Below are 22,132 nucleotides of genomic sequence, written 5' to 3' on the forward strand. Positions count from 1 at the left end.
CACCATTAAGGTATTTTTCTCAGGGATTATTAACCCTAATAATGAAAGTTAACAAAGCTGCTCAATTTGGGAGAAACAGTAGAGGTTAATGAGAGAAAAAAAATAAGCTCACAGGTCTGATGAAGAAATTATAAAAACATGCAAACAAGGCCTTGTGAGGCAGGCAGGTCTGGTGGTATTAGTGACTTTTACAAATGAGGAAACTAAGGATCATAGAGCCAGAACTTGAATTCAAGTCACCGACTCGCAGGCCAGTGCTCATTTCATACAGTCATCCTTACTTTACACTTGGCCCTGTACATAACACTTCGCTTACATCAGTCCTTGGGTCCTGGCGATGTCAGGTACCCTAGTTAGACAGTTTACAGCCCAGGACCCTCAGATTTTGAAGGCAGGTGCAAAACATGCCTGTTACATGGACAGAAAATGTCTAGGATAAACATATATTCTGTAATGAGTTGGCCCATATGGCTGGTGAAGGTGGAAGTTTTATAGAAGCACCACCTATGATTTAAAAATAAAATACATGGGATGGTTATATTGAACTTTTCATGCCTCTTGTCTCTCTATGTGACATGGGGACAAATGGACAAGTTTACAATCTAGCCTCCTATTGCAGCTCAGAACAATGGTATTAAGAGAAGAGTTGAGAGACTGGATTCTGATTTTATTTCTTCCCCTAACAGGTGACCTTGGACCCTTAGTGGTTAGGGTCTCAGTTTTCTCATCTGAATAGTGGGTCTAATTTAGCATGCATGCTATTTTCCTTATAGGATCAAATAAGACAGTGGATGGGGTTATTGCTCTGGAGAGTACGAGGTAATGAACAAGGGATCAGGCACTTACTGGGTGCTAGAGCCTGAGCCAGCAGTGATTCACAGTATCTCACTTGATGCTCATGACAACCTCAGACACAGGGCTGATTAGCTTTGCTCTGAGGCAAGACAGCTGGAACTTGGAGGGGTAAAGCAACCTGCCCAGGGCCAGCAGAAAGCAGAGCTGGAACCTATGCCAAGAAATGGCTGCCTCCAGAGCCTTGATCGCCCAGCCCACTGCCTCCCAGTGGTGATGGTGTTACTTCTGTCTCCTGGGTGAGGCATGTACTGAAGGACACCATCATCAGCTTTCAGGACACCTTGCACTGGTGGAAATCTGCCTCTTGCTTAGATGTTCCAACTGAAAAATGACTTGCATCATCAGTCTTTCATCAAGCCCTTTCTCCTTTCTACACCAGCAAGTCAGCAGATACTTTCCTTCTACTTCCACTGTGTATGAAGACATATTAAGACAGCTTGGATAAGGAGATTATAATTTGTAATTAAATATTAACCTTTCTGACAATATTAAAATTAAACCACTCAGAATTCTTCATCCTTAATCAGGTGGTTCCTGCCTGTAACTGCATCTTCCCTAATAGTCTTGCTAGTTTATGGCCCTTTCCAGAGTGCTAATTGTTTCAATCGCTGCCAACCTGATGAATTGTCTTAAAAATGCTATTTCGGTTGGAGCATATTAGTATGTCATGTGCTGTTTCCTGTCTGTCTGCCTATCGAGTGGGTCTGCTCTGCCTGTGGCTGAGGCAACTCACAGCTACTAGCAGAGTCAGGGAGGCTGAGGAGCCTTTGGCCAGTTATCAGGCAGAAGCGGGCCATGGAGGCAGCTCAGGAGGACACAGTCTAAGCTACCTTGTTTCTGTGGCTGCCAGGCACTCAGCAAGGTGGGAAAGGGGCAGCTTGGCCAGAGCAGGACAGGAGGTGGCCAGAGCAGGACAGGAGGTGGCCAGGGACTCTGTTGTTGGGGCAGTTTGGCTGGCAGAGGCCTGAGCAATTCCTCATTGCCTCAGCTGGGGAGGCCTTCCATAGAAATTTGGCAAGGGCATCCAGGGTCACAGGCAACTTGCAGTGCCTCCACACTGGGAAGGCAGGCAGGAAGAATATTCAGCTTCAGTTGAAATATTTCTGCAGTCTCTAAGGACTGCTCTGACATTTTCTCTGTACGAAAGCATTTCCTGTCACCTTAGAAGGTAAAACTGAGCAGAGGCCTTGGAAAGCCAGAATCTGAACAAGACGATGGGAATGGCCCTCTTCTTTGGAGAATCCAGGCCTCCAAGTCATGGAGGAAAGGGGATGTGACCATCGCATAGCTTACGGCATAAAAAATCAAGTGTAAAAGCTCATGTAGGACAGAGAAAAGCAGTAAGACATCCTCTGATTCCTACTTGTTTTCTCCTTCAGGCCCAAGACTCCTTCTAGCACAGCCTTGATGGCACTGGACAGTAATGATTTGTTTCTAAAGCTGTTTCCCTCTCCAGACTGAGCTCCTCAGAGCAGGGGGAGTGTCTTAATAAATGCTGTATTACCAGGATCTAGTACAATACCCAGTACAGAGTAGATGCTTGGAAACGTTGTATAAATGAACCTCACTGGGTTCTCCCGAGTGCCCCAAGAGCTAGGCAAGGCAAGGATTATCCTTCCTATTTCATAGACGAAGAAACTGAGGCACAAAGAAGTTGGATAATTTGCCCAAATTCCTGAAGCAATTGATGGTCAAGTTGGGGCTATAGCTGAGGCCTGCCTCCTGGGCCAGGGCCCATCTTTTTGATTGGTTATTGTCAGATGCAGGGAGCCTACAATTTTGGGGGCTAGCAGGAGTGGCAAGCTCTCCACTGCTTGCATATCAGGCCTAGGTCCTAGCCCTTACCTTTTTGGCATCTTTGTGCATATATTTGGCTGTCTGCTTGGCCAGTTCAGTTTTTCCTAGTAAGAAGGAAAGGAGAAGTGTTAGATTAGGACCGGATGACTATCTCTTGGAAAGAAGGAATATTAGAAATGTATGGATGCTGGAAATAATCTATGTTGTGGATGGCAATGCTGAGGCTCAGAGAGGGTCAGTGATTCTCCTAACATCACTAAGGGAATTAATGGTGAAGCTGGGACCAGAATCAAATGTGCTTTGCCTCTTGATTTTTCTGTGGGTGGGGACTGAGGCTTTTTCTCTACAGCAGTGTCCTAAGACTGGGAGGTGACACTTATAATCCAGAGTCATCTTGTCCTTTGAAGCCCAGCACAAATCTTGCCTCTCCTAGGAGCACCCTGACTTTCTGGCTCACTTCACTGTATCCCTCTAGAGACTCATGGTCTTGCCATCCTGCTAGGCCCTGGAGTTACAGGCCAACCAGAAGCTGGGAGAGGATAAAGAGTACCTCTCCTTGGCTTCACAGCTTTTCTCTGTAACATAAAGAAGGAACAACAATACCACCTTGCTGTCTCTGAAGGGCCTACCACCTTGCTGTCTCTGAAGGGCCATTTGGTATGATGGTCAAGACTTTGGAAGTCATTTTCTAGTATGGGTCAAGTTCCATGGTATCATGTGAGGTTATGGTAACCCTTTGGGCCCTCCATCTGGGGGGCGGGGAGGCTAGGCCCATGAAGATGCTGAGAGAAGAGGAGGTAATAGATGCATGAAATTCCCATCATGACAATGGGAGGTGGTGGTGGAGGTAGGGGAGGGAGGTCTGTGAGAGCGGAGAGTGAGGGCGTGAGAATGCCTCAGATAATCCAGCCCAACTGGCTAGAAAACACCCAACCCATTTCACTGCAACTAGTTTTGCTATGCACTTAGCATGTGCTGGCCATCAGGGGCTTTCTTTAGCTTCCTAGAGGGTTATGTTCCAAGCCACACTAAATAAGGTTGGTATGCTGGGCAGTGGAGGTGGTTCAATTGTTCCTAAAGAGCAGCCTCTGGGGATGCAGAGTGGCTGGACCAGGACTAACACGACCTGAAGGCCCTGGCCCTCCAGGCGAATTAGGCCCTGTACCACAGCTTCCAGAGGGAAGGGCATAATTCCAGCTGTTCCTAATGTGACAGATGATCCTCCTGCTGGTTCTGTAATTTGGAGGCAGTTGTTTTGGGAACTAAAGTTGAAGTAGAGGTGGGTCATGTGACCCTGGTGCATAGCAGCTGGGGCTCCCCAGCTCTCCTTCCCCACAGGCTGATCTACTCCCAGTTACCTATTCCAGATGATCCCAAGAAGAGGAAGACCAGAGGGTGTTCTTCATCGTACCAGCCATTCTCCTTCCTCCGGATCGCTACGGCCAAACACATAAGATGGGAGGATGGGGAGGGAGGCAGATAAATCAATGACACAAAAGGCAGGATAATTATCACTAAGTATACAATATGTTTTACTGCTCTGCGCCCACTCAAAGTCCTCACTACCATTAGTGCTGCCTAATCTGATTAGCTGGCAAGGCCCCTAGAGACACCTAATCAGGTTAGCATGGATTTGGAAAGCTGCCCAGAGCAGATTTCGGATAAAGTTTTCCAGGATGAGCACTCAGCGTTGCCAAGGAAACTGAAAGGCGGGTGGATGGTGAATGGAGGTAAGGGGGTGGGGGCTGGTGAAGGAGAACTGGAGCTCTCAGCTGGTAACCCATCTACTCATCACTGGTTGGGGGTTGAGCCAGCCTCTTATGCAAATGGGAGAGGCAGAAACCCATGGCAGACCCTTGGGGACCTAGGGTGTAAGCTCTGAACTCTTTCCCATTTGGGGAAACCAAGGTCTGGTCTGTTATTTGGAAATACAGCCAAATGCACTTTCTGGAAGCCAATCAAAGGTAGTGTGGAGCTCAGGGCATGGAGGGGTGAGCCACTTAATTAGTACCTCTACCAACCATGGCCTCCACTGGGGGGCTGAGGTGCGGGGAGTGGGATAGATATGTACTAGGTTCCCTGGGGGCTCAGCTCTGTTAGTGAGAGCTGACTTCTCTTCAGGGGGAAGTATATAATCAAGGGCTCTGCATGTAAGGTGAGGAAATTAAGTGCCCAAGCACAGAGTGGGAGAATCAGGCTCAGAAGCATCACTCAAGTATAAGAGCAGGGAGCGCAATGAGGCAGAACTATGAGAAGAACCATTTATTAAACATGCTATCTGCTAGGCCCAATGGAAAAATTGCCAACATTTTATTACTCAAGACCTGCGTAGATACACTGAGTGGAAAATATTCTCAACTCCATCATACTGAAGAGAGAAACTGAGACAAGAGACAAAGAGATTTGCCCAAGTCACACAACTAGGAGATTACCAGTTGACTGGTAGAGTGACATCTCTAAATCTGTCTTCTTTTTTGTCACATGTGGCTGCTTAAAAAAGTGAGTATCAATTTGGGCTGCATCAACGGAAACATGATTGTCAGAAGCAGGAAGGGGACTGTGCAATGTCAAGGTTGGTCTGTAGATGGAACAGCATGTATAGTTTAGTCCCCAGAGTGTTGAGATCAGCAAAGGGACAGATGTCAGAGGACAAGGCCTGGAAACCAAGTCAACGGGGGAAGAATGGACAGTCTTAGGGATGTGTCTGCCAGCCTTGAGAACATCCTAAATGTTCTACTGTGTGGGATAATCTGTGTGGTTGGGTTTCAAAGAAGTGGCTGGAGAAGTTAGGGAAGGCTTTCAGAAGAAGTAGGACTGATGACAGATCACAGAGGCTGGGCGGGATCTTGGGGGCCAAAGGTGCCAGTGTGACAGAGGTGGAGAGACAGGAATGAACATGAGTAGTAGTGGGTGGGATCAGATCACAGAGGACTCTGAATGCCTATTTTTGAACTTCAGGTGCACATTGCGGTCCTTCTCACCTTAACTGCTAATGCTTCTACTTAAAATACTTTCTAGTTCTGGCCTTAGCAGAAACAGACAGAAACTGCACAACCTCATGGACATCAAACTAGCCACTCTGCCTGCCTGGGAGATATTCTCTGAGACTCCTGAGAAAGGCCTGAAAAAAACCTCAGTCTAACTTCTCCCTTGGGCTATGTCTCAGATCATCTCTACATTGACTGGCTTGATCCTTTGGAAGGCTTGGCCATGAGGGGAATCCACAGGCCTCACAGGTACATGAAGGCCGGAGATGAAGAGGGAGAATCCCAAGCCTGGCTGAGAGGGAGTCCTCAGTGTCCTGACAGAAAGATGAACCTGTGGGTGGGAGTGTTTGGGGAGGTGGAGGTATTATAAAATGTCAAAGGCTAGACTTTTGTGAATGGTAAGTGCAGACGTGTGTTGAGGTGAGGGTGAGTGGGAAGTCATCTGAAAGGAGTCACATTCTTCCAAAAGTTGGCTAAGTTGAGAATCTAGGTTGGAAAGAAGCTGAACATAAACTGGGTTCAGGCTTCATGGGTCTATCTGGTGAGGCAGAAGTGCCCACGCATCCATCAGGCAGGTAGCCTGGGCGAACAGGTGTCATAAACCTGAGGTTCTGATCTTGACTTCTCTTTCAGGAAGCTTCCCAGCCCACTGAGAGCTGTGGGCTGCTGGGTTATATAGTTCAAAAACACCATGGAGAATGTGGAATTGGATTACGCCTGGGGTCATCTTTTCCCTCTTCTTTTCTAACAATGCACCTGGGAATGAGCTCTTTATAATGCCAGGCAGACTCCATTGCACAGCTGTCCCTGGTTAATTCTGCCAAACCCAGGGCAAGAGTCTGGGGTGGGCTTGATCTGGGCCCCCCGTGAAACAGGCGAAATGCCAACCATTAAACAATTACAACTCTGGATATTTCTAATAATATCTGAAGAGAAAAACGGCCAAGCAGATGGTGTTCGACAGAATGAAAAATGGAAGCAGCTAGAAAGGACTGGGAAAGGTGGGCCCCCAGGGTGTTTGGTTGGCAGGGTGGCTGAGGACCAAGGCTGGGGCAGAGGCTGGGACAGACAGAGACCTGGATGGGCCCATCTGGGATGTGGCCACAGGTACTGGTGCTCTCACTGTGTACAAGCAAATGCTGCAACTTACTCTGCAAGCACTTTAGAGTCTATCAAAGAACTTCTGTAGACAACTTCATTTGAGGTTGGTTATAAACCTATAAGGCAGGGAGGGCTGGGAATGTGATTCCCATTTTACAGGTGAGGAAATGTATATAAGGAAGGTGACCTGTTCGAGGTTACAGAGGTAAATAAATGAACCTGGGCTTCACCCCTGGCTCTGGCTACCTCTTGAGCCTGAACTGGCACTTCAGTTTAGAGAAAGGAGCTGGCTCTCCCCTGCCACAGCATCTCTTACTCCCTTATGGCACCTGGAAAGGTGCTCAAATGAACCTTTGAATACAAATGAATACACCCCTCTGCAGTCTTCCCTCTGGCTCACTCATCCATTCCTCAGCTCCTGCCTATCTCCTGACCATGGCTCTATGGGCTCAAGATGTTGTCAGGATCCCTTGAGAAGGCAGCTCAGCCCCTTCCATGGCCAGTCCCATCTCTAAAAGCTCCAACAGGCTTGGCAGCCTCCCCACATGCTAGGCCACGCAAGGGCTCCCTTGTTATGTTCCCAGAACACCTTCTCCCTGCCATGTTGACCACTACTGGACCATCTTAAATCTCACCTGTAACAATTCTTTTCTAGTAGCTCTACCACATCACATCTGCCCCATCAACTCCCAGTATAGTAGAGAGGGTAGGAGTTACAGGATCTAGTTTGGAGTCCTGACTCTGTCACTAATTAGTTGACTGACTTTGAGTAAAATACTTACTCCTTTAGAGGCTTGGTTTCTTCATCTTTAAAATGGTAATAGTCATACATGCTCAGTCAGCCCCATATGAAGATTAAAATGAATTAATAGTTATGAAAGTATTTTGTTAGTTGCAAAGACTGGAATAATAACAAGAATAAAAGTAATGGTAGTCATAGCAGCAGTAGTGGCAGCAGCCATTAGCTTTGATATTTCACAGATCTCTCTTTCATCTTTACAGTAGTTTGGAGAAGCAGGCATTATCTCCATTTTACAGAGGAAGAGACTGGAGCTCAGAGAGGGGCAGTGTGACAGGTTTCATCCACCAGTGCCCTTGTATCTGGGGGAGAGTGTGCCCTAATCTGACTGTATATTCTGTAGGTGCAGGTGCTAAGTGTTCTATTTCCTGAGGGGCCCTTGCCCAACACTAGTACAATGCTTGCTGACTAGATGAATTAATTCTTGGTCTTTCTGGAATCACAAGGGGGAAAGAACAGATACTTCAAATCCCATTTTATAGGAAAGAGTGAGGCCTGGTCGCAAGAGTCTCTAATGGCTCCAAGTGGTTTCTACTACCTTGGGTGAATAAGGCTTCCACTCCCATCTTAACCTTATCCATTTGTTCAGCAAGTAAGTTCTATGTTGGGTGTTGGGGTACCTACAAAGAAGCCTAAACCAAGGTTTGTGCCTTTCAGGTGAATGCTGTAATGAAAACTGTGGGTTCCAAGTGGGATGGGAGCACTGGGAGGAGTGTGGGAAGAGCCATTTGTGACTGTGACTTGTGCCTGAAGGATGAGGGGAGATGGCCAGGCAGTCTGGGTATGATGGGACATTCCAGAAGGAAAGCCCCAGTGCACGTAAAACCAAAGTGAGACAAAAGAACGGTCTCCTCTTCCCATGCAGGCTTTTGCCTCTGTCTAGCTGATTCTAGGTTCTGTGGCAGTCTGGGTAGGCTGACTCATCCTTCCTGATAAGTTCTAGTGATCTAGTGTGGGAGATTTTTCTAACCTAACCTGGCATGGAACATGTTTGTTTCATGCTCGTAGCATCTTCCAGGGGAACCTGTCCTTCAGAGGGACTCTGATATTGGACTCACCTAAATGTCTATTTCCAATTTCCTGTCTAAGCATATAGGTTCATAAAGCACAGGCAGTGCTCAAGGAGTGCCTGCTGACTGAGTGGTACTGGTGCCTCAGATCTGATGATGAGATGATGAGAGAAGAGTTCTCTTCTTAGTCTGTAAATTAGTCTTTCTGAGGGTCAACTATTGCTACCAAGGGGTAAGTATTAAAAATGCAAAGAAGAGCTTCTGTTGAGCCCACCCATTGTGTGCATGTTGTGCATGCTGTGGGGTACAGATCACTGGAGGGAAGAGAGACACCCTTCCAGAAAGAAGCTGAGATCAGATTCTGTGCTGAGGAAAGGCAGAATGTCAAGATGGGCTTGGACTTGGTTCATCTGAGCTCAGTTGAGTTCAACAACCTTTTGCACACCTGTGTGCCAACCCTGGGGAAACAGAGCTGAATGATAAGTAATTCCTGACCTCTGGAGGGAGAGAGACATACAAACAGATGCCGTGTGCTAAGTGCAGTGATAAAAGGTGTCCACAGGAAGCCCAGTGTTGAGGGTCCAGGAAGACGAGTGGAAGGGCAGGGCAGTCCAGGCACCAAGAAGAGCAAGGGCACAGGAGCGACACCTGAAGTGGTGAGGTGGGGAGGTGGAACTGTAAGCAGTTTTCTAAATTAATCACTGCCACGCCACAACTCAAGGATGACCTGGATATATTTCTCAGATCAGAAACAGGACTTCCACAGGAAAGTCCAGAAAGGTGCAGTGCTTGGAAAGATTACACTTTTGGATTAGTCAAAGAGGTAAGTAGAGCATGGGATAGGATGGTGCACCCACTGTACGCCACATGGCTGATGCCGAGATTCTGTATCTGGGCTAGACTCTGGCTTGGAGGAGCAGTCAAGGTGGTAGAGCTTCCCAGGGGAGTTCATGGGCTTCAGAGTCAACTGGGACTAGATGTAATGGGTTCTGAGGACAGGCCCTGGTCAGAGGGAGCCGCAGGGAAGCCACCAGGTGTGCAGGCTGACTGGCTGCCTAGAGGAGCCTTCTTGGAGCAGATCTGGGGAATGGTCTGTCCACCCAAGAAGTCAAAAGTTGAGTAGTATAGGTGTTGTAATTAACTATTTCTCCATAGTCACATTCCTAATATGCTTGCAAACAACTAGAAAGCAGGCTTACAGCTTCTCTTCTTTCCTCAAAGCACATCAGAGAGATGGACAAAGGGCCATGCCAAAGTAATTACCTTGACAGACCGCACTAAGTACCTACTTCGAGCAGAATACTATGCCAGGAATTGAGGGAAACAAAAATGATTCAGTTATGGTCTCTGCCCTTGGGAGTCCTCAGTCTCTTACTCCTGAACTGAGTTAGGCTAAGTAAAAACCAGCCAGAGTGTGGGAGATGGGCAGGGCTAAGGTGGGGAAAGGGCCAGAAGAAAAGGAATTCCAAGCAGAGATGGCATCATCAACAAATGCAGGCAGGAGGTCAACACAGCATGTGCAGGAAAGTGGAAGCAGCCACTATGTAAAGTGCAAAGCGGGGAGGGTGGGGGCAACAGAGGAGAGGAGCAGCAGGAGTGGGCCTCATATGCCGGGCTAGGGCAGCCATTCAAAGATTTTAAATAGGTTTCTTTTTTTCTTTCTTTTTCTTCTTCTTTTTGTTTTACACTTTACAAAGCTGACACCAGCTTCGGAGAAGTGGTTATAGGGGAAGAAAAAAGAGGCAGAGAGACCAGTGAGGAGGCCACTGCAAGGTAAGGATGGGAGATACTGAGGTCCTGAGTTGGGGCAGTGGTATCAGGAATGCAGGGGTGAGGCCAGATTTGAGATCCATTTAATAGAAAAAAAGAAAAAAGAAAAAAGGAGTAAGAATGATAGTATTTGATACTTAATGGGCTATAGGGGGTGAGAGGGAGGGAGGAGCCAAACAAACATCTAAGTTTCTATTTAGGAGACTAGAGAATGGTGGTGTCTTTATGGAGATGGGAACATGAGAGGTAGGCAGGTTGGAGGAGGGAACAGAGTCTAGCTCTGAATGGGCTGAAAAAAACAGCTGGTTGCCTTTCTGAGGATGGTGAGGCACGGAGGCTCTGAGCTCCCAGGAGGTCTGCCCAACTGTCCAGGCATCCTCCCTCTGCCCATGACCAAGAACAGCTTTGGATTCTGGAAGAAGAGCCTCATTTTCAATGTCAGTGCTCTGGCTTGTCATCTGTGGACTCCAGTGACCCTAGAAGACCAAAGAGACCATGGGAGCCTGGGCTGTGGGGTTGGTGCTTTATCTCCTCCATTTGTAAGGTGGTAACTGTGCGCCCGCCTTGCTAGAAGCTCTGCAGCTGGGGATCACACTGATAAATTCACTGTATTACTTTGCACAAATCAATATCCCAGCACTTACCAGGGGTTGATGTGACCGAAATTGGTTTCAGCCAATTCGTGAGGGTAATAAATGGCCATTTATCAAATCAATTCATTCTGCGGCACTTCTCTGGCTGCCCATCCCCATCGTACCCCTGGGGTGCCAGGCTCCACCTAGCCAGTCCCTAGCATACATCTGACACTAGCCTAGAGGACCCAGGGAGGCCCAGCTGACCTCTAGACCACTAGCCACTAGCCTCTCCTGCACCTGCTTCAGTCTTGAGGTCCTGAGGCACTGGCTGCTGCTTGCCTACCAGAAATTCTGACCCGGAGAGTGCCAAATGCTTCAGCTGAGCCGGTAGCTGAACACAATCTGACTGTCATCAGTGTGACCTTCAGCTGTAGGGCTTCTAGCAAGGCGGGCACACAGTTACTGCCTTACAAATGGAAGAGGGAATGTACCAACCCCACAGCCCAGGCCCCTATGGCCTCTGTGTCTTTTCCAGCATCACTGGAGCCATAGCAGGGTCAACCTACACACCATAGGACAAGTAGCAGGGCCTTTCTGATGTCAGGCAGAGTTCGGGTGACAGAATTAAGCTTTGGATAGAAGCAAGCACTCAGGGCAGACATTCTGACAGCCCCGGGGAAGTGGGAAGTAGAATCATCTACTTCTGTTCTGGGCCAATGGCAAGGAGATACAAGGTGGGTGGTGCAGCAGAGGTCGGTGTAGGATCAGGGGAAGAGTCCAGCCTGGGGCTGGGACAAAGGATCAGTCCCGGGCTGAAGGAAAAACTGGGCCTGACCTACAGAGCACACTGCCCAACCCCAGATGGTAAACATCTGGAGGATGGGGACTAGGTTTTATTTAGTGCTCCCTGCTACATACTAGAAAGAACATGTTCTTTACAGTCCTGCAGTCCTGGATTTGGTTTCCCGGCACACAGGTGAGGAAACTGATGCTCAAAGAAGCTGAGTGACTAGCCTGAGTTGCACAGCTGGTAAGTGGCCGACCTGCTATTTGAGCTCTGGCTGATCGAATTCTTTCCATTCTAATGTCCTCTTCCCTCTCCCCTCCACTACTTATGGGAGCTTCGTATCTTACGGGCTTGGGAAGCCGGTGAGAAGAAGGAGGTCAGAGGAGCAGGTAACCTGCTGGGAAAGGGTGGCATAAGAGGTGGAGGGAAAACACCATGATGACAGCTGCAGTTCTGGCCCAAGTGGACATGAGATTCCAGCAGGATATGCTTTCTGAGATCTCTGCTAGGTCATCTGTTACTCTCATGGGCACCTCCTCCTCCTCTCTTCAACCCAAGAGCTCCCAAGGTCTCCCTTCCTTCTACCTAGACATGGCCTTGGCAAAGAAGTAGGCGGTTGCCATCTCCAAGGTGGTGGCTGAGCATGGCTGTCTGTATCTAGACCCAAAAGGGCAGTCTGGTGTGGTTTGGGCCTGAATAGCAAGGAGTGGTGTATTCAGAAAAGCTCTCCCTGGTGCCTGTGTGTGCCTGCAGGCTGCCTTCTGCCCTAGAGCTGGTTAGACAGCTCTCGTCTGTGGGCTCCTTTTATCCACTGATGGTCAGGCCCCTAGTCAGTGGCTCACGACTTGCACATGAGTCCCACTGGTGTGTGAGGATGATTGGATAATGGGCTGGGCTTGGTGTGTCACAGTGCAACTGCCTTCATTGTTCAGTGACTCCACTAATTGGTTTTCTAGGGCTGACAATGCCACCCCAGACCATTCCAGAGGGGCACCACAACTTCAGCCTTATGTCTCCTTTTACTAGCGAGCAGAACCAGCTGCTGTCCTTGGCAGCTGGTGAACTGCATCAGGTGGGACTAGATGCAACACTAAATGCAACATGTTGGTGAGACTGACTGTGACCCTGAAGGGCAGAGGTTTGTAAAGTTGAGCTGAGCATCAGCATCTCCTGCAGGGCCTGTTAAAACACAGATTTCTGGGCTCCACTGCCAGAACTTCTGATTCCAAAGGTCTAGGGTGAGGCTTCAGGTCTACTACTGACAAGTTCCCAGAGGATGTTGGTGCTGCTGGCCCAGAGACCACTTTGAGAACCACTGCCTTGGGGGCTACCCCCTTGTCTAAGCCAGGCATAGGGTTCCCCTGCCCTTGCCTCAATCTGTTTGAGGTCACCCTCAGGAGGTCACGCACCTGAATAGGAGAACAACTGTGAGGGCACCATCTTGAGCAGAACCCCAGTTTTATTATCTCTCCAGTGGGGTCTGCATCGGCAGGAGGGTCACTAGATTAAGGATGACACCAGCGGGCAGCCTGGTTCCCAAGGGTCAAAGTATGGGACATAAGAGCTTCTGAGGTAAAGAAGAAGGCACTCAAGACTTGTTCAGGGTATTTTCCCTAAAATTGAGCCAGCTGCTGACAAATTATATGGAAGTGTGGTAGAGTCCTAGGCAGGAGATGGAAGTCAGAAGTTCTAGTTCTGGCTTAGCTGCTATGTTATTAGTGATGGATAAACTCCTGTTCTTCTGTGGCTTTCAGTTTCTCCACCTGAAAGATGGGGGTGGATGGGGGCAGTGGACCAGATGAAGGTCAAAGTTAAATTCTAAGCATAGGAAAGCAGCCTTGAGCAAATTATTGAACTGCTCTGTCTCAGCTTCCTCATCTGTAAAGTGGGGATTTAATGGGACCAACCTCACAGAGTTGCTGCAAGGATTAAATGACACAACATATGCAAAGAGCTCAGAACACTGCCTGGCACAAAGTACTCAACGAATGCTGCACTGTATTATTAGCCACTTCTCAACATGGAGCCAGCAGGACCGCACCTCACTGCGGCAGACCCTGAGCTACTCTGCCCTTTCCGGCGTGGGCCAGTGTCTCGTGTACTCACCAGCACCCACCGTGGCGATGGCACTCTCCTGGCCAATGATGTGCTCCTTTAGCCGCTGCTCCAGAGGAAAGCGGCGCCGCTCCTCGGCCTCGCGCTTCCGCTGCTTCTCCTGGTACTGTGGGGAGAGGAGAGAGGGAAGGTGGCTCAGGAGCGCTGGGCCCAGGAGGATCCTAGTTTCATTCTATCTGCCAACCCGCGGAAAAAACACATGTCTGGATCTTTGGGGGTCCTGATACACAGCCCTGGCTCATGACCACTGGAGGCTGGCCCAGTCCTCCCCTCACCCCCTCATCCTAGGCCTCATCTCATCTCCTTACATTGAGAGTAAGATCTTGGCTCATCCTGCTAGTAAAATAATTACTACTAGTAGATTAATACTTGACTCTGGAGTCTGACAGAAGACTTGGTTCGAATTCCAGCTTTCTCACTTATAAGATGTGCTTATTACCTGGAGTGAGTTACTTTGCCTCAGTTTTCTCCTCTGTAAATTGGGGATTAAATATGATGGTATATAGAACGTACCTAGCATCATGGTTGGCATGCTCTAAGTGCTTAACAAATACAGGTTCCTTGCCTTTTTTGCTTATCCTCTTGAAAACCATTCTGATTTTCAAATCAGAGCTATGAACACCCTCCACTTCAATGATACTGGATTTCAATTCAAAACAACTAATTCAGCAACTGCTGTGCGCCTGGCCTGGTGCACACAATATTGGAAAGGTGCGGCAGGGGCAAGGAGGACGATTATACCTCACCCCCTGGGAGGCTGAGATGAGTGCCTAGCAAGTGTCTGGCCTCTGGCTTGGTCCATTTTGGAAAAGGCAAGAGGAGGCCTGCGTTTGGTCATGCTGTGAGGGAGAAAAAGAGGGCCAGGCCTTGCCCTCAGGGAGCTCAAAGTTGGGCAGAGGAAGTGAGGCAGGGTCTGTACACAAATACTTCTCAGGCAAAATCAGCCATTTTTCTCACAATTCCAAAGCATGTGTGCCTATTTCTAGCCCTGTACCTATCACTGAAGAAAAGATTACCTGAAAACAAGTTTGCTGAATGTTCGAGAGTCTGTCTTCCAAATCAGATATGAGCCCCCTGAGGGTACACACTGCCTTTTACTCACTGCTATTCCTGGTGTGGGTCCTAGCACAGTGGAGGCATCTGGTGAATGTTTGCTAAAATGAATCTAATGACAGATATAAAGAGGAATTAACAGCTGGACTGGGTGGTGAAGGAATAGAGAAGGGGAAGGATACATAGAACACGGAACATTTTGGGGGTGCTTTCTGGGAGGTGGGAGGCTTGAAGGAGCTGAAGTAGTGGGCTAAGTGGGAGCTGTGGGACTGAGACCAGGAAGGGAGGGGTGAGTGCATGGGTCTGATGATAAAGCATTTATGGAGGTGGGGGCTGGGGGAAGGAGGCAGGTCTTGGAGTAGAACGGAAAGACCTGCGTCTTCAGGAGGCTTCTCTTCCCTAGGGACCCTGTAACACTGACAGCTTTCTAAGAAGCGAGCTGCTAAGGTAAGGCCCTGTCACAAAAGTTGTGGCTGCAGATTGCTCTTGTGGGCAGAGTGGATGAAAAATATCTGCTATTTGGGCAGTGTTTTCCTGTTATGGTAGTGACCTTGACAGAAGTTAAAAAAAATAAATAGCAAACAATCCAATTTTGGCTGTTGCTATCAGTCTGTAACTGAAAGCTCCCATCAGTCCTGGGGTTCCATATGGAGCAATAATTCGGCGCCGATCCCAGTGGAGCGACGCTTGCCGGTTGGAATCCAGCGCGTCACTGTGCAGCTCCCTCAGGCGCCACATACATCACATGGCTCTGCCGACTCCAGCCATATATCTGCCTCCTCCTCCTCCCTGCCCATCCAGCCCCTCTCAGCACTCAGGCCCACTGGGCTGGAAGGCTATGATGGTGAGAAGCACACACACCGGCTGGTACAGCATTAGCCAGAGCCTGGCCGGCTTGCAGTCATCCAGGCCCCCCGAAGGAGCTCGAAGCTGTGGAAGCTGGCTTCCAAGGGTTTGTTGGGCCTGTTTCCTCACTTCCCCTCAGTGATGGGTATTCCTGCCTCTGGGCCTTCTGCTCACACTGCTCCATCACACAAAAGCCTTCTCTATTCTTACCCAGCTCTAAGTATCCCAGTGATCTCAGCTTAAATGCCATATAATTTAAGGAGCCTGTTATAAGGTTTTGTGCCTGCCTCTGGCCCCAGGACCTCTGGTGCACTTATTTAACTGCCAATTTATGTCTCTTTACTCGACACGTGAGGTCCATAGTGACAAAGACCATGTTTTATTCATTTCCATAGCTCCAGCACCTAGCACAGGGCCTGTCTCACAGGAGTCAATACATGTTGCCAACTGAATGAGGTTAACTACCATTTGTGGAATGGCTACTGTGTGCCAGGCACCGTACTCTGCACTTTATCCATAGTGTCTCACTGAATTCTTACAACTGTGCCCATCTGAAGTTTGACTCCTCTTCTGGCTTATACTGGGGCATATCACGTGGCAGAAAGAAGCAGCTTTACTCCAAAGAGACCTGAATTCAGGCCTTACCTAATCCACTTACTATCTAGCTGACCTTGGGGAAGTTGAATCACCTCCCTGAATTTGTTTCCTCATCTCCAACATGGGTATGGTGCTCATGCCTACCCTGCAGGCCCCTTGTGGGATGTTGGTGAGGATTAAATGAGATGACATATACAAAGCACCAGGCAGGTCTCCGGCACACAGCAAATGTGTAAGTGGCTGTGTGAGAGACTCAAGTGGTTAACAGAGTACCTGGCCCTTAGCAAGCCTTTGATAAGTGTAACTTCCCCTTTGCTGCATTTTGATAACTGATTATCCAACCCAGTATCTCTTCTTTTTGGTTTCAAATTTTTGTTTTGGTACTGGAATCCTTTAAACTACTTTAATCTGCATGGAGCTCCACAGATAAGGAGAAGAGATTCTCTAGCTTAACCAGAAGCCAGGAATCAAGTTCACTTGGACGTCCCCACTGCCCCAGTGTGGCTCCTGAGGCCCCTCCCCCTAGGAACCCAGTGTCTGCAGGGAACAGTCTCAACACCAACCAGGTTTTGGGGATGCCTCTACTGCCTGGGGTGGCTCAGCTCCGCCTGTCAGTATTCCCTATGTTGTAGAGAACTCTACCTCCAGGTACTTTCCATCCATTGATTTGAGGGGCCTCACAAAACATACCTTTTTTCCTTTGAGGCAGGCAAAGACTAACATGGCTTTTTCCACCACTTTGCTGGTTTGGGTATGACCATTGTGGCCTCCTTAAGACTTCTTCAGGGAAACATTTCTACCTCCTGTAACTCTTCTTCAGTGTCATGATTTTAGGTTGTCTTAGTATTCCTGTTACTTTCTTGGGCAAGAGAAAAGGGTTCTTGACTTCTATGAGTGTGAGAGAAAGATTACACTGTGATCTGCCTGGTCTCTCAGGAGCTTTCTAGATGGTCCTGGGAAAGATTCAACCTGTGGCCTAAATCTGAGCACATTCTGATTCCAGCACACTCCATCCCAGCCTGGAGCCCTAAGTATCTACTCAGAACAACTTCTGAAAATGGATCAGATTCTTTGATAAAAATGTACAGACACTGAGATTAAACCAGGTAGAAGGTTACTGCTTCATGCTGTTTTCCTAATGCTTAGCAAAGAATTTATGTTAAAAAAAAAAAAGGGTTGAATGAATGAATGACTTTTAAAGGCATGAGCTATGAGTTCAGGCTTGTGAAAAGCTAGCCAGTGGAAGAACCTAGGAAAGGAAAATACTTGGTCTGTATACATTCTGTTTGGGGAAGAGGAGAGAGAAGGATGGGAGAAGGGTCCATGAATGTAGGGTACTATTGTTTTCTGGCTTTTTGAGGAAATAGGGAGGAAGGCTACAGGGACTGAGGTCAAGGTTCTGCTTTAACAGGGTTTCACTAGAGGAGAAGATAAGGTAGGTAACCCAGTCTGCAGAAGCAGAAGGCACTGGGCTGAGAGCCTCTAGGAGGAAGTCACCTAGGAGAGCAGGAATAGGGGAGTGAACATCTTCTTAATAAAAGCCATATGCAATTAGCTTCAGAAGCCCTCACCTGGAGCGAGCAGCTCCCTATGCTGCATCTCGGCTGGATAATCGCAGCCACTGGTTTCCATCATTCTTGATTTAATATGGCACCCCTCCTGGCTGTGAGTGCATTTACAGGAAAGGGCTGGGAAGCCAAGGTGAAGCCTAGCTGGGCTGGCTAGGAATGGGTGGGTGGCTGGGCTGAGTGGCCCTGCAGGGGAGGGTTACAGGGAGAAGGGGTATGGAAACACTCCTAGTTATGGGCATCTCTCAGGGAACAGGTCTGATAATGAACCTGGCAGTGTGTTCACTGAGAGGGTAGCCGGGGCAGGGGTGGTAGGCAGTATGAGACCCTAGGCAAGAACGGGATAGATGTGGAGAAGGGAAGAGAAGAGAGGTCGAGCTGCAGTTGGCCTCTCATAGGAGGTCAGGACACTGAGCCCACTAGCTGCTCACAGACTAAGATATGCCCCAACCTCCTGACTCCCTGATTCAACCCCAACTCATGTCATAGTCAGGTCTTGAAGCTGGGAATGACAGAGAGGACTGGGTGGGGAGGCCAACAAAGGGGACCTGGGGGCAACAGATGAGACTAGGGCAGGGGAGGATGATGGAAAAAGTTCTGAGTCGGGGAGTAATGACAAGAGGAGCCCAGGGGGTCCAACAAGAGTCTGGGGGATACACAGCAGATTGGACAGGAGACTGGGGGATGAGAGGGGAGCCAAAGGGACTTGAAAGTCTGTTGAACTAGCTCATAAAGTCCAGATCCATGTAGAGAAAAGCTGGGTAAAGAGCAGGCATCAGGCCCATCAGACTTGGTGACCACTATGTCAGCATCCCATTCCATTTGCCTCTCTTCCAGTTGATCTTCCTTTAGCTGCCAGAGTGATATTTTTAACATGCAAATCAGATCAGGTCACTCCTCTGCAAACAGCTGGGTTGATTCAGAGATAAGAGTGGCTAGAGAAGGTTAAGAAGGACAAGGAGTGGCCTAAGTGAGAAAATGGGTTGTATTCTCCCCAGGAAGCACGTGATGTGGCCGTGGATGTTAACTTTGATTACTTGGTTAAGGTGGTCTGTGCCAGGTTTCTCCACCAGTTTTTCCCCTTGTAATTGTTAAGTATTTTGCAGGGTGGGACTCAGAGACTATAAATAGCCCATTACTCCTCAAACTTCTACTCACTACTTTGAGCATCTGACTGATGAGTTCTGCCTGATTTGGGACCAGCTGTTCTAATTCTCACAGCCCAATAGAGTTCAGAGTACCTCCTCTCTCGCTGTCCACAGATGAAACAATTAAAGCAGGGTCCCACTGGTAGCAAGCATTAAAGGCAGAACACTAACTGTTGTAGTCTGATTCCAGCCCTGGACTTTCCACCCTGGAGATAAGAAAAGACCCATTCCTGCCTTTAGGAAGTTCAGAATCTATTTAGGGAGATGAGACTTGAAACACAAATTTCATATTCCTACTTTTAGCATGGAGCTACCCAATGAATTTACTGAAAATAAACACCAGAAGGTGGTCTTGCTAGAAATGCATAATCTGAGTTGAATCATAACGAAACATTAAACAAACCCAAATTGAGAGACAGCATACAAAACAAGCAGCTTGTACTCGTTAGAATATCAAGGTCATAAAAGAAAAATTGAGGAATTATTCCAGATTAAAGGAGACTAAAGAGACATGATAAATGAATCCAACTTGGGATGCAGAATTTTCTTGTAAAGAGAATTATTGGGACAACTGGTAAAATCTGAATAACATCTTTAGATTAGTTAATACCAGTTTTAATGCTCTGATCTTGAGGAGTGTACTGAGGTTATACAAGAAAATGTCCTTTTTTAAAGTAATTCATACAAGTATTTAGGGTTAAAGGGGTATCATGTGTATAACTTAACTTTCAAATGACTCAGAAAAAATTACATCTCTCTATATATTATTTATGTAAATATAAGTAATAAACAACGTGCGATAAAATGTTAATTGGTAACCTGGGTGAAGGTTTATAGGAATTCACTGTACTATTTTTGAAATTATATAAAAATAAAGGTGAAATATATCAGGATAATGCTTACTCTTAGGGGATGGGTAGTGACTGGAAGGGAGTATGACACAAATGTGTGCTTGTAACAGTCTACTTCTTGATCAGGTGTATTTAGTTTGTGAAAAAAATGAGCTGTATACTTATGACATGTGCACCTTATACAAGTATATTTCAATAAAAAAGTTTTTAAGAAGTTAAAAGGAAAAAAAAAAACGAAGGCAAAAGCCTATCAGCATAATGCTGAGTCTGGTCCATGGAGAACCTATAATGAAGGTCAGATGGTGTTGTCACCCCCACAGGGCCAGGCACAGAGCCAGGCACATGGCACACCGGCTCTTGAAATGAGACGCGAAGCAGGGAGCAGGCTAGGCAAGGCAGGGAAGGTGTCTCTTCACCTGAAGCCAGGAGGAACAGAACCTTCTTACCCTGCTATGTATCTCACCCCCTTCTCTCTGGATGGCTTCCCTCAGATCTGATGGGAGCACCCAGGCTTGCAGTCTGGGATGTGGGCTCAGGGGAGCGTTGCATCCCCAGCTACCCCTGAAGCAAATGAAAAAATATAGAGATAGGAAATGTGCTTGTGATTCTGTCACTGGGATATGCAAATAAAATATATATGATAGGCCTATCTGCCTAATATTCCTGCCAATTCATTCTCTGGATGTGATTAAAATGAGCAATAAATTCCTCATGAGTCTCAGTGGAGTGAGGATCTGGGAGTGGAGATGCGAGTTGGCACCAGCGCGTCCCCCTCAGCTGAATATTCATCATGGAATAGTTCCCCATATTTTTGTTTTATCTGCCATCATGTGCACAGAGATATATTTCCATCTTTCCATCTCTTAGTTAAGATGGGAAAATGGTCTAAGCTGTAAGTATTAAACTCTCCAGCTACTGAAATCCTTCAAAGTGAGATCACAGGCTACCTTCTCTATGAAGCCTATCTTGCTTGTTCTGCCTGGAGGTGATCCATGCTTTCTCGGAGCCCCCACAAACTCTATGTGGATCCCTCCTAAGGCACAAATCAGCCTATGGGTATCAGAGCTAAGAGCACCCGCCTCCCCCATCTTCCTCTCCTGATGGCCAGCTCAGGAGACAGGAGCTGAGCCTCAGTCACCTCTGGATCTTCTCAGGGGGCCCAAGGAGGCTTCCGCACACAGAGAATGCTGAGAGAACTGAGCAAACCAGCTGTGAGGAGAAAATCACTTAGGCCACCTAAAGTGACAGATTCTTAGATAAGTGACACATTTTAAAAGGCAGAATAAAATAAAAAATTGGGCTTATGGATAATTTTTAAATGGGAAAATCATTAAGAAATAATAAGTGAAAAAAAAGCAGATTCCAAATATGGAACTAGGATTACAACTTAAAGATGTGCAGGAACAAGTAGAAAACAAAAAAGCCTGACAGGCAAGCACATGATACAATAGGAAATGGGAGCCTGGGGCTGGAGAGTCCATGCTCCAACCTCTAAGGCATTACATTCATGTCATTCACATTTTAAAAAACCTCTGGGTTGGCAAAATAAAACATGGCTGTCAGTTTGAGACCCCTGGTATATACACTGGGCTATTAATCAGGTTAAAAAAAAGGCCACCTATGTAAGTATATATAGATACGGTCCAGAAAAGGCAAATATAGTATCATAAGAAGAAATCTCTGATTCATATCCCAAGAGTTACTGTAATAACTTGACTTTCTTAAGCCATCTGCTTTCTTTCAGATTCAGTTTTCTCATCTGTAAAATGGGGGTAATATGCGTTGCTTCATAGATTGGTTACAGGGTTAGAAAAAATACATATTAGTGCACCTGGCTTAGTGCCTAGATACACTTGATAAATGGAACCTACTACAAGCAATTAAGAATATTAATAGCAGTTATATATAGGTAGTAGGGCTACAATGTTTTAAACTGAGATTCAGCTCAGTTGACATCTCTTCCAGGAAGCCTTCCTTGATATCCCAGACAGAATTAGAAGCCACCTTGGGCTTCCACAGTCCCTGGGCTTCGCTGGGACTGATGACTCAGTGGTGTCACAGTTCACTTGGCTGTCTCCTCATTAGACTATGAGCTCCTTGAGGGTTTCACCCATCTGTCTTCTCATCTAGCTCAGAGCCCGGCAAACAGATGTCATTCACAAATATGTACTGAATTATTTAATTCTCTTCATTTCACTTTCCAAATTTTCCTGAACGGGACAGAGGACTTCTATAACTATAAATTTTTGACAAAGAGCACATATTTGACTACA

General features: G+C 47.3%; 1 protein-coding gene and 1 long non-coding RNA gene across 5 annotated transcripts in view; one reads left to right on the forward strand and one right to left on the reverse strand.

Annotated features, from left to right (window-relative positions):
• Positions 1–22,132, reverse strand: part of CLPB (ClpB family mitochondrial disaggregase) — a 236,013-nt gene that overhangs the window by 10,694 nt on the left and 203,187 nt on the right. For all 4 annotated transcript variants that reach the window (XM_074372574.1, XM_045508765.2, XM_010973081.3 and 1 more), the window contains 3 exons: positions 13,788–13,902; positions 4,011–4,088; positions 2,701–2,756 (listed from right to left, as the gene is read on the reverse strand). In XM_074372574.1, coding sequence (XP_074228675.1) covers positions 2,701–2,756; positions 4,011–4,088; positions 13,788–13,902 — 249 coding nt within the window. The remainder of the gene's footprint in view (positions 1–2,700; positions 2,757–4,010; positions 4,089–13,787; positions 13,903–22,132) is intronic.
• The window catches only part of LOC141578879 (uncharacterized), a 29,653-nt gene that overhangs the window by 5,642 nt on the left and 1,879 nt on the right, over positions 1–22,132 (forward strand). Inside the window, exons 2-5 of the long non-coding RNA XR_012509729.1 lie at positions 8,629–8,781; positions 10,247–10,322; positions 11,836–11,924; positions 15,253–15,296. This is a non-coding gene — a long non-coding RNA (uncharacterized LOC141578879). The remainder of the gene's footprint in view (positions 1–8,628; positions 8,782–10,246; positions 10,323–11,835; positions 11,925–15,252; positions 15,297–22,132) is intronic.

The sequence above is a fragment of the Camelus bactrianus genome, chromosome 10 (assembly GCF_048773025.1).
Source record: "Camelus bactrianus isolate YW-2024 breed Bactrian camel chromosome 10, ASM4877302v1, whole genome shotgun sequence".
Classification (NCBI taxonomy): domain Eukaryota; kingdom Metazoa; phylum Chordata; class Mammalia; order Artiodactyla; family Camelidae; genus Camelus; species Camelus bactrianus.